Source organism: Saccopteryx bilineata, chromosome 2, assembly GCF_036850765.1.
Source record: "Saccopteryx bilineata isolate mSacBil1 chromosome 2, mSacBil1_pri_phased_curated, whole genome shotgun sequence".
Lineage (NCBI taxonomy): Eukaryota > Metazoa > Chordata > Mammalia > Chiroptera > Emballonuridae > Saccopteryx > Saccopteryx bilineata.
This window is the reverse complement of record NC_089491.1, coordinates 7,682,040-7,698,964: the sequence shown is the minus strand read 5'-3', so window position 1 is coordinate 7,698,964 and position 16,925 is coordinate 7,682,040. Positions and strand designations below refer to the sequence as shown.

The 16,925-nt window shown below is 50.3% G+C and overlaps 1 protein-coding gene across 1 annotated transcript; it reads right to left on the bottom strand.

Moving 5' to 3' along the window:
- Window positions 1–4,808: 4,808 nt before the first annotated feature.
- On the bottom strand, window positions 4,809–16,863 carry TRUB2 (TruB pseudouridine synthase family member 2). The gene is made up of 8 exons (XM_066256072.1): window positions 16,696–16,863; window positions 16,185–16,316; window positions 13,881–13,955; window positions 12,695–12,756; window positions 10,801–10,882; window positions 8,484–8,556; window positions 7,831–7,967; window positions 4,809–6,154 (listed from the first exon to the last, which is right to left on the bottom strand). The coding sequence occupies exons 1-8, from the start codon at window positions 16,802–16,804 to the stop codon at window positions 5,826–5,828; spliced, it is 999 nt and encodes a 332-aa protein (XP_066112169.1). The 5' UTR covers window positions 16,805–16,863; the 3' UTR covers window positions 4,809–5,825.
- Window positions 16,864–16,925: the final 62 nt, after the last annotated feature.

The window sequence follows — 16,925 nt, the reverse complement described above, 5'->3', positions numbered from 1 at the left end:
AACCGGCCAGGGCTAAATGTTTATTTTACTGATTTTAGAGAGAGAAAGGAAGAGAGAGAGACAGGAACATCTCCCTGTTCCTGTATGTGTCCTGACCAGGGATTGAACTGGCAACCTCTGTTCTTTGGGATGATGCTCAAATCAACTGAACTATCTGGCCAAGGCACAGATCTATATTTTTAAATGAGCAACCCAAGTGTTCTTGGTACCTGGCCTTCCAGTGAGTGTTCCTTGTTTTGTTTTGTTTTTTTTGTTTTTTTTTTTTCATTTTTCTGAAGCTGGAAACAGGGAGAGACAGTCAGACAGACTCCCGCATGCGCCCGACCGGGATCCACCCGGCACGCCCACCAGGGGCAATGCTCTGCCCACCAGGGGGCGATGCTCTGCCCATCCTGGGCGTCGCCATGTTGCGACCAGAGCCACTCTAGCGCCTGAGGCAGAGGCCACAGAGCCATCCCCAGCGCCCGGGCCATCTTTGCTCCAATGGAGCCTTGGCTGCGGGAGGGGAAGAGAGAGACAGAGAGGAAAGTGCGGCGGAGGGGTGGAGAAGCAAATGGGCGCTTCTCCTGTGTGCCCTGGCCGGGAATCGAACCCCGGTCCTCCGCACGCTAGGCCAACGCTCTACCGCTGAGCCAACCGGCCAGGGCCCCAGTGAGTGTTCCTTTATAACTGACAAATTGCTTTTAAAACACCAGTAATAATATCCAAATTCCTGCCTCCAAACCAGCCATCTTTAAACCCATCTCCAGAGCCACCAGCCCCTCCAAGTCAGCTCTAGATCAAGCCCAGGTGGATTCCCTCTGGCTTCTCCCCAGGGCCCTCTCATAGGCCTGGCATTTGCCAGCTCAGTTCCTGGGCTGGATTGATCTGCTGCTCCACCCTCCACCCTGGCACCAGCAGACCTGCCCAGCTGGTTTGCCAGGAAGGAACTTGTCCTGTTTTCCATCTTAGGGTTCTTCTAGATCCAGGTTTATAGGGGCTCAGATCGTTTCTGTAGGGGTTTGGAGGGTGGGGACCACGTGGAGAGAAGTTCTGGGCAGGGGGTCACTTTGAGCACGGGTTTCTTTGCTGATCACGCTGATCCCGAGGCAAGGCGGCTTGAAAGGCCGCAGAACAGCCCCGCCCCCTCACCAATCACACCTGAGCCGCCCACCTGATGCTTATCTCTCTTAATCCACCTCCACCACCCCCAGCAGCAGCCGAGCCTAGTCTCACCCAGGCAGGAACTTCTTTGTGTGACTAATGTGGGTCCCTCCTGTTATCCAGCCCATCTCCAGATGAGTCCTATGCCTCCTGCTCAAAGGAGGGTCTGGCAGGATATGACAGAGCAAATCAAGATGTCAATAAATAAGAGAGCATTTGAGATCTTGCTCCCCAGGGTATGTCGTCAGTCTGACTCAAACTCTTATTTAAAAAAAAAAAAGATGTTGACAATACAGTGGTGGATATGGTTGTTTTTTTTTTCTTTTTTTTAAATTTTTTTAATTTATTCATTTTAGCGAGGAGAGGGGAAGACAGAAAGAGACAGAGAGAGAGAAGAGAGACAGAGAGAGAGAAGGGGGGAGGCGCTGGAAGCATCAACTCCCATATGTGCCTTGACCAGGCAAGCCCAGGGTTTCGAACCGGCGACCTCAGCATTTCCAGGTTGACGCTTTATCCACTGCGCCACCACAGGTCAGGCGGATATGGTTTTTTGTTTGTCTTACCTGGCAGCCACACAAAGAGAGCTCAGCAGGCTGGGCCCTATGGAGACAGACACAGGAAACTGGGCTGGGGCTCCATCTCGCCAGGCCTCAGTTTTGGCATCTTTTATAGATGTAGGTAAAATAATACCCTCTGTGGTCACTTCACAACTGATCATAAATATAAGGGCTGTTTTTTTTTTTAATTTTTTTAAATTTTTTTTTTTAATCTTTTTATTTTTTTATTTTATTTATTCATTTTTAGAGAGGAGAGAGAGAGAGAGATAGAGAGAAAGAAGGGGGGAGGAGCTGGAAGCATCAACTCCCATATGTGCCTTGACCAGGTAAGCCCAGGGTTTCAAACCGGCGACCTCAGCATTTCCAGGTCGACGCTTTATCCACTGCGCCACCACAGGTCAGGCAATATAAGGGCTGTTTTAATGATTGAAAGATAGAGGCAAATGTTAGCTCATTATTATGATGATACACTTCTATTTTCTAAGCATATTCCTGACCCCCAGGGACTGCAAGGTCATTTTGACTTAAAGTGGGACCTTAAGGAGCAAACATTCCAGGTGCAGTGGGGTCTGGGAGGAGTGGGGAGAGGAGGGCTGGGAAGGAGTAAGAAAGAGGGCATCGCCTGACCTGTGGTGGCGCAGTGGATAAAGCGTCGACCTGGAATGCTGAGGTTGCCGGTTCAAAACCCTGGGCCTGCCCAGTCAAGGCATATATGGGAGTTGATGCTTCCTGCTCCTCCCCCCTTTCTTTCTCTCTCTCTCTTCTCTAAAATTAATAAATAAAAATTAAAAAAAAAAGAAAAGAAAAGAAAGAGGGCATTCAGGAGAGGGGAGAGAGGGGAACAGCTGGCAGTGTATGAAGAGAAAACCCTTACTTGAAAACTGTGACATCTAGCCCTGGCCAGATGGCTCGATTGGTTAGACCAGGGGTCCCCAAACTTTTTACACAGGGGCCAGTTCACTGTCCCTCAGACCGTTGGAGGGCCAGACTATAAAAAAAACTATGAACAAATCCCTATGACACTGCACATATCACATGTTTATCTTAAAGTAAAAAAACAAAATAGGAACAAATACAATATTTAAAGAACAAGTAAATTTAAATCAACAAACTGACCAGTATTTCACTGGGAACTATAGGCCTGCTTTTGGCTAATGAGATAGTCAATGTCCAGTTCCATATTTGTCACTGCTAGCCGTAACAAGTGATATGATGCGCTTCCGGAGCCGTGACATGTGCAAACTGCGTCACCGGAAGTAGTACTGTACATGAGTGACGCCACACACAGCATCCGCATCCTGTGCTCCTCTCACTGACCACCAAGAGGTGCCCCTTCCGGAAGTGTGGCGGGGGCCGGATAAATGGCCTCAGGGGGCCGCAGTTTGGGGACCCCTGGGTTAGACAGAGCATCCACCCAGAGCACAAAGGTTGCCAGTTCAATCCTTGGTCAAGGCACATACAGGACCAGATCAATGTTTCTGTCTCTCTCCCTCCCTTCCCCTCTCTCTAAAATCAATAAATTTAAAAATAATAATAATAAAAAGAAAGCTGTGCTATCTGATATCTGGGGATTGATACTGATTGATTCATTCATTCATCCAACAAGTATTTTTCCAGGCACTGCTTTAACCAACCTCTGAAGATACAATAGTAAGGAAAACAGACAAACATCCCTGTCCTTGTGGAGCTTACATTCTAAGGTAGGGGAGACAGACAATACATCAAATAAGAATAAATTACTCATCTGATCTTGGGAGAAAAATAAGTCAAGGAAAAGGGATGGGACCTGAAGTTTATAACATTTGAGCCTTCCCTCCGCCCCACTGCATATTGAATGAGTTCAAATTTAGATCCTGGGTGCAGGAAGGGGCAGACTCTGGCCCGTTTCAATAGGGTGGAAAAGTGTCAGAGGAGTAGAGACCCACCGGAGGGGAAGGATGGAGCCCGTGGATACCTTACAGGAGCCAGTGTGCACTCAGCAGGTAGTCAAGGAGGAGAGCAGGGAAAAGAGAGGAAATGGGGGAGGTCTCGGGGCCAAAAGCCATTGTAAGGACATTGGCTTCTATTTGAGGTGAGACAGAAGGGGCTTTTTTTTTTTAATTGATTTTTAGGGAGACAGAAACATTGATTTGTTGTTCCACTTAGTTGTCTGTTCATTAGTTGCTTCCTGTATAAGCCCTGACCTGGGATTGAATCCTTAACCTTGGCATATGGCAACTGGCAGTTAGACAGACAGGAGTGGAGCAAGGACTATAAACTGGGCACAGGTCACTAGGGTGGAAAGCCCCAGGTGCCTAGCAACGGGCAAAACTGGGAAGACGAGGATCTTGCCTAGAGGGTGACCTTTCCTCCCCTAGCTGGTCATGCAGATCAAACCCCCTCAGCATGGGGAGTAAACAAGGGGACCTGATAGTAGCCCCAACAGGAGACTATGTAACTGTTGCAAATTTACTAAAAACTGTTTTATGCTTTCTGCAGAGATGGAGATGAATTGCAACACCACCACTAATTTATCTTAGGCCTTTGGCCACATTAAATCACCTGCAGGATGGTTTCTTTCTTTTCTTTTTTCTTTTTTCCAGAGAGAGAGAGTCAGAGAGAGGGATAGATAGGGACAGACAGGAACAGAGAGAGATAAGTATCAATCATCAGTTTCTCGTTGCGACACCTTAGTTGTTCATTGATTGCTTTTTCTATGTGCCTTGACCGTGGGCCTTCAGCAGACCAAGTAATCCCTTGCTCGAGCCAGCGACCTTGGGTCCACGCTGGTGAGCTTTTGATCAATCCAGATGAGCACGCGCTCAAACTGGTGGCCTTGGGGTCTCGAACCTGGGTCTTCCGCATCTCAGTCCAACGCTCCATCCACTGAGCCACCGCCTGGTCAGGCAGCAGGATGGTTTCTATTATGTGGAAGGACAGTTTATTCCTATTCCAGCAAACAGTTCTAGCAACCATGCTGTCTAGGAAGAATGACCATGTGTATACCTCAGAAGCCCCACCTATGGAGGCTCCATGGGAACTCTCCCGTGCACCAGATTGTAACAGTGATTTGTACTTTTTAGCCATGTCAAATATATTTTTAACTATATTTGTTTTCGGGTTTTGAGGTTTTTTTTTTTTTCCAGAATATATTTATTAAAGCTGGGGACAATGAAACAAATGAAGGGCTTAGGATAGAAGAGGCAACAGGAGAGAGCCTATGCGGGGCTCTGCTTTGGCCTCTAGAAATGTTAGAGCAAAGAAGCAAGCCACACTGGGCTGCGTGGACAGACTCACTGGGAAGTAAAAGTCACAGCGGTGGCAGTGAGCCAAGGCAGGCTGCTTTTAGCTCCCTGAAAAGTCAGAGAAAAGGGAGCATGGGAAACATGTTCAGGGGGTTAGCCCGGGATGAGCTGCTGCTGCCCACTGCTCCCCAAGTTCCAAGTTTTGTGGGGACCCTTACAGTTTAGGAGAAAGAGAGCAAAAAGAGGGGCATTGGCGTGCTCCATGGAGAGCATGCTCTTTTTAACTGTATTTGTGATGCCAGTCATGGTAACCTCCTGGCCATCTAGAATTACTAGTCTTAGGCATTTGTTTTCATTTTATCTTTTTCAGTATCCTAGCTTGTTGTTATCTGCTATGAAGTATATTCTTACACGCCCTGCAGGATTTTCTAATGCTAAGATAACATGCTCAGCAACAAATGATGACTTCCAAATTAAACTAATCTTTTTTTTTTTTTTTCTTGTGGGAGAGACAGAGAGAGTCAGAGGGACAGACAGGAAGGGAGAGAGATGAGAAACATCAGCTCTTCGTTGTGGCTCCTTAGTTGTTCATTGATTGATTTCTCATATGTGCCTTGACAGGGGGGCTACAGCAGACCGAGTGACCCCTTGCTTGAGCCAGCAACCTTGGGTCCAGGCTGGTGAGCCTTGCTCAAACCAGATGAGCTCGCGCTCAAGCTGGCGACCTCAGAGTCTTGAACCTGGGTCCTCCACATCCCAGTCCGACACTCTGTCCACTGCACCACCGCCTGGTCAGGCCAGGTCTGTTTTCTTACGGCTTCATAGTTTCACGCCACCTGTAGTAGAGCTTCCCCCACTCTTTCTGCACAGTCATAGATTCTGGCTCACGAACAACTCATCTTTATCCACCCACGGCCCCACCAGCAGGCCAGCCTTTCAAAGCGGCGCTGGGCCCCTCGTCCTCCTGCCCGCCTGGACCAGGGGGCTGCTGGCTGCCCCCCAGCTGTAAGCTCTTCTCCAGCTCTGCTGCCACCCGGGGCGCTGCGGCCTGGATGGCATCCTGGATGCTGTGGAAGTCCCACTGGGCCCTCAGGAGGGCGTCGTCCAGGGTGAAGCAGCCCTCACGCGTCCGCCGCACTTGGCAGCAGACAGCCGTGGTCTTCAGCTCCAGGCCAATCTCGTGCACCAGCCTTCGTAGCTGCTTCTGCGTCTCATGCATGCACTGCACCTCTGCCAAGGACACACAACGGCAGACGTGGTGGTCAGCATAGCCTCTGGCATCAGGTCACCTAGATTCACACCCTTTGTACCTCTTGCCTAGGAAATAACCTGAGCAAAACACCTTAGTTCTCTAGAGCTTTTTTTTTTTTTAATTGATTTTAGAAAGAGAGAAAGGGAGAGAGAGAAAGAAGACACAGAAACATCGATCTGTTCCTGTATGTGCCCTGACTGGGGATCGAACCCACTACCTTTGCATATAAGGATGATGCTCTAACCAATGGAGCTATTCAGCTAAGGCTCTAGGGCTTTGCTATTCAAAGTGTAGCCTAAGGGCTACTCTGTAGTGTTACAAGAAAGGTTGTTAGACATACAGAATCTCAGGCCCCACCCAGAGCTGCTGAGTCAGTATTGGACTTAGTTCAAAATTAATTTATTGATTAATAGATAGAGAGGAAGGGAAGGAGAAAGTGGGGGATAAAGAATACAGACAGAAACATTAATCTGTTCCTGTATGTGCCCTGACCAGGGATCACACCCACAACCTTTGTGTATTGTGACAACCGATGCACTAACTAACAGAGCTATCCAGCCAGGGCAGGATCTGACTTTTTTTTTTTTAAATATTTTATTTATTGATTTTTAGAGAGGGAAGAGAGAGAGAGAGAGAGAGAGAGAGAGAGAGAGAGAGAGAAGGGGGAGGAGCAGGGAGCATCAACTCTCATATGACCAGGCAAGCCCAAGGTTTCGAACAAGCGACCTCAGTGTTCCAGGTCGATGCTTTATCCCACTGCGCCACCACAGGTCAGGCCTAGGATCTGACTTTAAAGAAGACCCCTCAGGCCCTGGTCGGTTGGCTCAGCGGTAGAGCATCGGCCCGGTGTATGGAAGTCCTGGGTTTGATTCCCAGTCAGGGCACACAGGAGAAGCGCCCATCTGCTTCTCCACCCCTCTCCTTCCTCTCTGTCTCTCTCTTCCCCTCCTGCAGCCAAGGTTCCATTGCAGCAAAGGTGGCCTGGGCGCTGAGGATGACTCCATGGCGTCTGCACCTCAGGCGCTAGAATGGCTTCAGCCACAACAGAGCAACGCCCCAGATGGGCAGAGCATCGCCCCCTAGTGGGCATGCCGGGTGGATCCCGTTGGGCACATGCGGGAGTCTGTCTGACTGCCTCCCCACTTCTAACTTCGGAAAAATACAAAAGAAAAAAAAAAGACCCCTCAGGTGACATGTCGGCCAGGTTAAAGTCAAAGCACTGCTCCAAGGCTGACTTTGCTCTTTGACGAAAGTGGTGGCTGTGAGGAGTCTAAGGGGTCATTTATCCTGTAAGGTGCTGAGCACAGGGGGAGTCTCGGTCAGTGCCCCAGGAGTGGGAGGAGGGGGCTGGGTTGGGTGGACAGGGGAGGTGATCACCTTGAAGCACTGGGTGGCTCTGGAAGTGAGCCACTAAATATAACTTCTGCTTGTTAAGTTCTGCCTCAAAGGGTGACTCGACCGGAGATAGGACAGCATCTGTTCTGTGTGCCTATGATCGGCCATGTCTAGCCCAGGGCTCGGAAGGAAGTAGGTCCCTGCTCCCTTGGCCAGCAGAGATTGGGTTTAGCACGTACCAGCCTCTACAAGGGCATTCTGCCATGGCTCCCCAAACCCACCTCCCTTCTCCCTGCTCTAACATCCCGGGGCCTCTTACCTAAGAGAAATTCTGGAGGCGCAAAGTGGAGGCATCGGATGCCAGTTATCAGCATCGGGGACTTGTTCATGGGCCGGATCAAGCCTCTGACAGCCATCTCATAGGCCTCCTGGGTCTGCAGGTCAAGGCTGGAGTACCTGGGGTCGAGAGGCAGAGTCAGGTGGCCAGCCTGCGGTGGGGAGCTGGGCTGGCTCCTCAGCCCTGGCACTGCCCACTCCTAAAAGAGGTCTTTCCTGAAGCTCTCCATTTGCTCTCCACCTCCCCTACCCCTCCGGGGCCCTTTCAGCAGTCGTTTCCTGTCCCTTCCAATATGTAAACGCAGTCTGTCCCCTCTGCATTCTCCCTGGCTTCCAGTCATACACATGCTGACCACGCCCACCCCGCCTTGGTACCATGAGGTGGGCCCCTGGCTTTCCTGCTACATCATGCACTCCCTAGGAGGGCAGTGGCGTTCCATTTCCCTCCGCTTCCCCGGGGACTGGCCTACGACCCAACATACAGAGGCACTTCTGTACACTGTGAAAGGAGGGAATGGTTCATGTCCGGTTTCAGGTTCGGGAAAGATCCGTGCAATCTGCCACCAGGTGGGTGGAGGCTACAGGAGCCCTGCGGGCACCTCATTCTGCTAGCACCTCCCTGGGGGCCCCACGTACATCACCAGGGACTTCTGATGGGAGCCTTGGATCAGGGCCAGGATTCGGTCCAGCTTCTCTCTGGTCACATGGTCTGGAAAAGCCAGGGGACGGTCAGCACGCAGGTGTCCGCTGACACTGGGCAACAACAAACTGACACACTCCCTCCCCCAATCCAGCCCCATCCTCGGAATCTGAAGGGGATCCCAGAGCATCCTCTGGTCCTATTTGGGGGTTAAAAACATTTTCTTCTGGAAATGAAGCTCAATGACTTATGATTTTTGCCTAATATTCGAGGCAGGCCTCCCAAGCCTCAGTCTAGGGTTTGTCATGCCCAGAACCCTGGGAGGGAGGGTGCTATCTGTTCAAATGCTGAAACAGGTGGCAAGTGGGAGTAGCTCTGCCTGCTGGTCCCACCAAGTGACTGCGGGGCAGGCAGCAGCAGCAGCAGCACCTGGCAACACACACAGACTGCTGGCAGGCTTCTCCTGTGGCCCAGCTGGAGCAATTGACGGCTCCAAATATTAGGGAACAGGTATGGTGGCCAAAGGCTTGTCAGCTTGAAGGGCTTGGCCTCCCATCTCTGCCTGGTTTCATCATGCTGTTGTCTTACCTGGAATGCATCTGCCACTGCCTCCTCCCCTCTCATTTACAGCCAACACAAATGCCGCCTCTTCCAGGAAGCCTTTCCTGGAGCATGCTGCTTTTTCCTCCTGGCTTCTGCCACTCTGCACCTGGGTCTCTTTCCCACCATTTAATTTCCTTTGTTTTTTGGGGTTTTTTTTTTTTGTATTTTTCTTAAGTTGGAAACGGGGAGGCAGTCAGATAGACTCCCGGATGCGCCTGACCGGGATCCACCTGGCATGCCCACCAGGGGGCGATGCTCTGCCCATCTTGGGGCGTCGCTCTGTTGCAACCAGAGCCATTCTAGTGCCTGAGGCAGAGGCCACAGAGCCATCCTCAGCACCCGGGCCATCTTTGCTCCAATGGAGCCTTGGCTGCGGGAGGGGAAGAGAGAAACAGAGAGGAAGGAGAGGTGGAGGGGTGGAGAAGCAGATGGGCGCTTCTCCTGTGTGCCCTGGCCAGGAATCGAACCTGGGACTCCCGCATGCCAGGCTGATGCTCTACCACTAAGCCAACCGACCAGGGCCTAATTTCCTTTGGTTTTTACATTACTTTTAAATTATGTAATTGATATACAAATCTTTAAGAAATTCAGATCATCACCAACAAACATCTCTCCTTCTCCAAATTCTGGCCTCCTCCCTGCCAAAAGTGTCAACTTGGTAGCTGTCTTTCTTTTTTTTCTTTTTTAATTTTTCCATTAATTTGAGAAAGAGAAAGGGGAGAGAAAGAGAGGAAGGGAGGGGGAGAGAGAAAAGCATCAACCTGTTATTCCACTTAGGTGTTCCACCTAGTTGTGCACTTACTGATTGCTTCTTGCCTGCGCCCTGAGGACTGAACCTGCGACCTCTGTACTCTGGGCTGACTTTATCCACTGAGCCACCTGGCCAGGCCAGTAGTTGTCTTTAGATGTGTTTTGGATGCTGACACACATCTACACCTTGTCACATTTTTAATCTTCTCCAGAAGGCATAAAGGTGTGTCTGCTCTCCTTGCTAGAGTGTGAGTTCTCTCAGATTGGGGACACTATCTGATTTACCATATGTTCCCCCAGTGCCTGGGGCACACTTGGTGCTCAAACACATGTGCCAAATAAGCAAAGGCAATAAACTGTATTGAAAGTGTTAGAGTATGGGAAGAGTAAAAAGTGAAGAATGGGCCATCCATCCATTCATTCATTTACCTCCCATCCACCCATTCATCTACCCCATCTATCCATCCAACCATCCACCCACACATCCCCATCCATCCACCTAACCACCCCATCCATCCATTCATTCATCCATCTATCCCCACCTGTCCATCCCCATCCATCCATTCTCCCATCCCCCATCCAACAAGCACCTCCCTCGTCCCAGACCAAGCTCTGTGTGATCACAGGAGTGAAATTACAGCCTGGTGGGAGATGGATATTAAATAATCTCTAACCATTAGCTTACTTTTCTAAGAGTCCACCCAGTCCAAGCCTAGGGGCTGGAGAAGCTTCCCTGGGGAGGTGACATTTAGGCCATGTGAGGAGGCAGAGGGGAGCATAGGGTGTTCCTGGAACAAGGAATGATGTGTTCAAAGCCCCCCCGTAGCTTGCCCAAGCTTGGTGTGTCTAAGGTATCGGGGTGTGTGTGTGTGTGTGCATGTGTGTGAAATCAAGAGAAAGCAAATGCAGAGGCAGCCACCGGGCCACTCCCACCCACCCTGGGCTCCCACGGGCGCTCACCATACGTCGTCTTCTCCACCAGCTGCCCGTCCTCAGAGAAGTCGTCTGTGGCTTTGCCCAGGAGGCCGCGGACTGTGTAGTCCTGTGAGGACAGGGAGGGGAAGATGCAGCCATGTCCCTGCCCTGAGCCTCAGCACTGAGGAGGGAAGTGCCAGCCTGAGGCTGGGGCTGGGGGCCCGCAGGCCTTCCCGCAGGGAGCTCAGGCGTTCCACCCCTGCCCAGCGGCCCCTCAACCCCAGGGAAGGACACTGCACTTTCCTACACAGGACGGGCGGCCCACAAAGGGTGCTGAAGGACATAATGCAGCCGCCCCTCGCCTCCACACCTCTCCACTCCAGGCAAACCCGACAATTCATCATGCTGGGCCCCTCCCAGCATGCCCTGTCGGCTTCTCCCCAGCCCTCTAAGTGTGATCTGTGCAGCTGAATGCCTCTGCCACAAATCAGAGTAATGACGGCAGTGATGATGACAACAGTCACACTGAGCATTTACCACGTACCAATGACTGTGCTATCCTACATGGAGTCACTAATTTAATCTTCAAAGTGACCCTGTACAGATGGGATACTTTTTTTAAGATTGATTTCAGAAAGAGGAAGACAGTGAGAGAGACAGGAACACTGATCTGTTCCTGTATGTGCCCCGACCGGGGACTGAACTGGCAACCTCTGTGCTTCAGGATGACGCTCTAACCCTCTGAGCTGTCAGTCAGAGCCAGAGGAGGTCCTATTATCCATTACCATTTAAGAGCCGAGAAGCCTGACCAGGTGGTGGCACAGTGGATAGAGCGTCGAACTGGGATGCGCAGGACCCAGGTTCGAGACCCCAAGGTCGCCAGTTTGAGCACGGGCTCATTTGGTTTAAGCAAAAAAGAACCTCACCAGCTTGGACTCAAGGTTGCTGGCTTGAGCAAAGGGTTACTCAGTCTGCTGTAGCCACCGGGTCAAGGCACATATGAGAAAGCGATCGATGAATAACTAAAGTGCCATAACAAAAAACTGATGATTTTTTTTTTTTAATATTTTATTTATTGATTTTTAGAGAGAGAGAGAGAGAGAAGGGGGAGGAGCAGGAAGCATCAACTCCCATATGTGCCTTGACCAGGCAAGCCCAAGGTCTCGAACCGGGAACCTCAGTGTTCCAGGTCGGTGCTTTATCCCACTGCGCCACCACAGGTCAGGCAAAAAACTGATGATTGATGCTTTTCATCTCTCTCTCTTCCCATCTGCTTGTCCCTATCTATCCCTCTCTGAAAAAAAAAAAAAAAGCCGAGGAAATGGAGGTGCACGGTTGTTAAGTAACCCACCCAAGGACCCATGGCTAGCAGAGGTAGAAGCTCATTTTGGCTCCAAAATTTGTGCTCTTAAACCATTAAAAACAAGGGCTCATTCACATGACACCTGTGCAAACCCTCACGGCACCAGACTCCACAGTCCCAGCCTGGACACACACTCCCTGATGCTGGGACAATGATGTCCACTTCTCAATCTCGGGGAGACAACCAGTTGGTATCACAACCAGGCTCTGGTGTCAAGACGGATCCAGGTTCAAATTCCAGCTGTTACTTTCAAGCTCTATGAACCTGGGCAAGTGACATCCTCTCTCTGAGTCTTTACATCTGTAAGACGGGTTAATAGAGCCCCCTTGGCAGGGAGGTTGTGAGGTGTCCACGAGGGAGTCCGTGCACAGTGCTCGGCACACAGCAGTCAGCACGCAATAATGCTAGCAGTCATCATTACGTTGTTACTGTCTTCCATAGCACGTAACTATAAAAAAATGCTTACTGACGGCCTGGGTGCTCCCAATGAAAACCTCCCAGCTTCAGAATCCTGCCAGTGACCCCCAGGGAAGGACCGGAATATAAGCAGGCTGTCCCTAGCTCTCCCCACCATACCTTGGTGAGGTGAGCGTTGTACATGTCGGTGAGGAGACTGCGTCCACGTCCCACGCCGAGCACTGAAAGGCACCCAAGGCTGATCTCACACCTGGCTTCCACTGCCTGTTTCCCTGGGACCCCCAGCCCCTACACCTGCCCCCAGAAGATTCCCCCCTCCCAAGCTGCTGAAGCAGCAGGGGGTAAGGAAGGCGTCTCCTCCAGGGAGCCGCTGAGCTCCTCTGGGTATACACGAAGATGCAGATTTCTGGGCCCCACCCATATGCACTGGCTGGTTTATGGTGGGGAGGGGGCCTAGGATGCTTAGCGAGCTCTCCATGGGCTTCTGATGCACTCAAAAGAGACCACTGGCCTAGTCACACAGATGGGGACTTAAATGATGGGTGGCTCTTAGCGTGACCATTAACCTCCTAGGGCCTCAGGTTCCCCCTCAGGAAACTGGGGATTAAAACGTTGTCTGATCTCTGAAGTACTGTGAAGACTGAGGCAAGGCACAGGAAGCAGTCAGCACAAAGGAAGTGCCCATAAATGGGGGCATTGTGGCCACTCCCTGCCTTTCCCCAGCTCTGTTTCTCCCTCTGGCTGAAGAGAATGATCCTCCATTCAACCCTAGAGAGGGAGGGGGGCATGAGATCACGTCTGCCTGCCAGTGCCCCAGGAAGCAAGACAAGGAGATTGTGACTGTCGCTTATGGGGGGTGTGGACACTGCCTGACGCTGGGGACACAGATAGCTCATGACTCAGGGCTTTCTGTGTCCAGCTCCAGTGACACCCAGACCCTGGCTAGTGGGGTCAGAGTCACATGCTTGACTACCTCATGCAAGCAATGACGGTTTTCCCTCACTGGACCAGGGGCATTCATGGGACCCAGGACAAGTCACCTAAGCTTGTGAAACCTTATTTTCTTCATCCATAAAATCATACAATATCTTGCTAATAAGGCTGCTGTGGTGAATACATGTGCACGAATGGCTTCGTACCGTATGTCTCATAGAGGGATCACTTGATAAGGGTGAGCAATTTCACTTCCCACCTTCCACCAGCTGATCAGACTTGGGGCAGGAATTGGGAGGAGAGCAGCAGTGGAAAGTGGCTATCAGGTTGGAAGTGGGCTGGATTCCTGGTATGTACCCAGTCCTCCCCCATGCCTATGTCCCTGCACACCCAGACTCACCACATCACCTACCAAGTACCCCAGATGCCTGCACATCCAGCCGGTGTCCCACGCCAACCTTCAGGCTGCTGAATGCTGGTCCACATACTAGAAAGAAACAAATGAAGTCCCTTTCCTCAACAAATGAAGATGGCTCTGAGCTGTGTGATGACCTCGTTTCTCCAGTGTAGCCTCGTGGAGACCAGGACAGGATCAGGCTGGACTTTCAGGATTCTCCACCATGAACTCTTGAGCCTAAAATTATTTTTTTCAGTTCCCTGAGCCCAGAGAAACAGGAACACCAAATGCCTGTTACTCTGCCTATCACCGTTACCTCAACGAAAAGGCTTTGAGTGGCCTGACCAGGCGGTGGCGCAGTGGATAGATCATCGGACTGGGATGCAGAGGACCCAGGTTCGAGACCCCGAGGTCGCCAGCTTGAGCGCAGGCTCATCTGGTTAGAGCAAAAAGCCCACCAGCTTGAACCCAAGGTCACTGACTCCAGCAAGGGGTTACTTGGTCTGCTGAAGGCCCGCGGTCAAGGCACATATGAGAAAGCAATCAATGAACAACTAAGGTGTCACAATGTGCAACGAAAAACTAATGATTGATGCTTCTCATCTCTCTCCGTTCCTGTCTGTCTGTCCCTGTCTATCCCTCTCTCTGACTCACTCTCTGTCTCTGTAAAAAATAAAAAAAAATTAAAAAAAATTAAAAAAGGCTTTGAGTGTTGTAGCGGGCCTAAAAATGGGAATCAAGATTGTAGGGTTCCGTATCCAGCTCCTGCAGGAGAGTCCTGGCCACTTTCCCAGTGAGGAAGTGGAGCTATGAGCTCATTCAGGCAGAGCCTGGGTCTGTTCACAGCTTTACCCCCAGAGTCCAGAGCTCACCAGCGGCTCAGAAAATAACTACTGAAAGAATGAAGGACTCATCAAAATATAAACATTAAAATATGTGTAGTTTTTTTTTATATCAATCATACCTCAATAAAGCTGTTCAAAGAAAAACAAAACAAAACAAGGGAGCTCATGCAGGAATAAACCAAAAGCATTTGCACCCCTGCAGATCAAGAGGAATCCAGGGAGAGGGAACAGGGTGGTGAAGAGCCCTCTGGATCCAGGCTGTGTTACTTAATGTCAACACAAGGCTTCAGTTTCACTTGTGAAATGAGAATAGGATTCATCTCGCAGGACTGTGGTAAGTAAATATTCCAGGAGACAGTACTTAGAAAAAGCTTAACACAGTGTCTAGTGCAAAGTAGATCCTTAATACATCATACTTAGTGGTTTGTTTTTTATTATTATTGATTAATTTTAGAGAGAAGAGGGAGAGAGAAACATCTATTTGTTGTTCCACTTATTTATGCATTCTGATTCTTGTATGTGCCTGACCAGACACACAGCCTTGGCATATCAGGATGATGCTCTAACCAACTGAGCTGCTCAGCCAGGGTCCATCATGCTTGTTACTGTTATACTTGTAGAATCACTGAGTATCACTGTTGAAGAGGTTTAGAGGTTTTTGGTCAAGCCCCTTGGTCCTCCCATAGCCTCCTGACTTCTGCCTCCTTAGGACTTCTACCTGAGGGTCTCAGCTCTCACCTGGAGTCCCAGAATAGTAAAGAGCTCAGCAAACTACAGTTTTGCTAATTTTTTTTTCTATTTTTCAATGGTTAAAAAAAAACGAGTGGCCTGACCAGGTGGTGGCGCAGTGGATAGAGCGTCGGATAGAGGACCCAAGTTCGAGACCCCGAGGTCGCCAGCTTGAGCGCGGGCTCATCTGGTGGAGCAAAAACCCACCAGCTTGAACCCAAGGTCGCTGGCTCGAGCAAGGGGTTACTCGGTCTGCTGAAGGCCCACGGTCAAGGCACATATGAGAAAGCAATCAATGAACTAAGGTGTTGCAATGCGCAATGAAAAACGAATGATTGATGCTTCTCATCTCTCTTCGTTCCTGTCTGTCCCTCTCTCTGATTCTCTGTCTCTGTAAAAAAATAAATAAAATTAAAAAAAAAAACCAAAAAATGAGTGAATAATAGTGTGTCACATAACAAAATTACATGAAATTCAAATGTCAGTGTCCATAAATAAAGTTTTGTTGAAATACAGCCAGGCTCATTGCTTTACATATTGCTGATAACTGCCTTTGCACTTCAGTGGCAGAACTGAGCCTACAAAGCCTAAACTATTTACTGTCTGGAAAATCTGAATATCTCTTGTCAAATACTTCATCTCCACTGTGGCCCTCTCTAGGTCTGGAACAGGAGTCTGAGCACTGACTGGGACACCAGCTCTGGGCAGATTTCCTGGGAAGTGTCCCCGCCTGAATGTTCCTTACCCAGTGGATGGTTGGTAAGGGTGGGCACACTGGTGGCTCTGAGGGTCAGCTCCTTTTCTTCACTGCCTTCCACAGGACCCAGCAGGAAGCGAACACGCTGTTTGGGGGCAGGAGGCTTCCCAGCATTGAGACCTGAACATACACAGGTAAAGGACATCTTGTCAATTCTGTCTGAACACTTGGGGAAGGAGGGGCAGGGAAACTTGTAGACATAGGAGGCAGAAGAGAAGTGCCAAAGAGGGCCCACGGTGTAGTGAACAGAATAGTAGTTAGGAAACAAACCCGGGTTCAAATCCTGACTCTATTACTCACTGCTTACAAACACCAGCAATACTGAATCTATTTAGCCATTTGAACACGAGAGAAAGTGAGGAGTTAGAGGAACACGATTAGGAAAGTGCCCTGCCCAGGAGACTAGATCACATGACTTGATTTTGCTAGCGGATTAGAAGCGGAATTGGTGTCTGGGGAGAACGGATGCGCAATCGTGGGTCTGGCTGGAGGCACTCACCCTTGAGAAGCTGCAACTCCACGGTATCCCGCAGGTGCTTCCAGTGTAGCCCCGGGGGCTTGTAGGCCGCAAAGAGCCCATGCAAACGCGCCAAGCCGGCGGTTCCCATGTCTGAGGCCGGCGGTCCGGCCGCGCCGCCAAGCGGGACGGACGGAAGTGCCGTACGGTCCCATACCCAAATACAGTCCTTACAAGGCGCACGGTCAGGTTTCGCAGCCGGAAGCGGTTCT

What these genes read in the sequence shown, in the direction of transcription:
- TRUB2 (XM_066256072.1), bottom strand. Translation starts at nt 16,804, where the DNA reads ATGGGAACCGCCGGCTTGGCGCGTTTGCATGGGCTCTTTGCGGCCTAC. An exon ending in CCTTACCAACCATCCACTGG is followed by an intron (nt 13,956 to 16,184) that starts GTAAGGAACATT and finishes GTTTCTTTCTAG; the next exon opens with TATGTGGACCAGCATTCAGC. An exon ending in ACAACGCTCACCTCACCAAG is followed by an intron (nt 10,883 to 12,694) that starts GTATGGTGGGGA and finishes CTGTCCTCACAG; the next exon opens with GACTACACAGTCCGCGGCCT.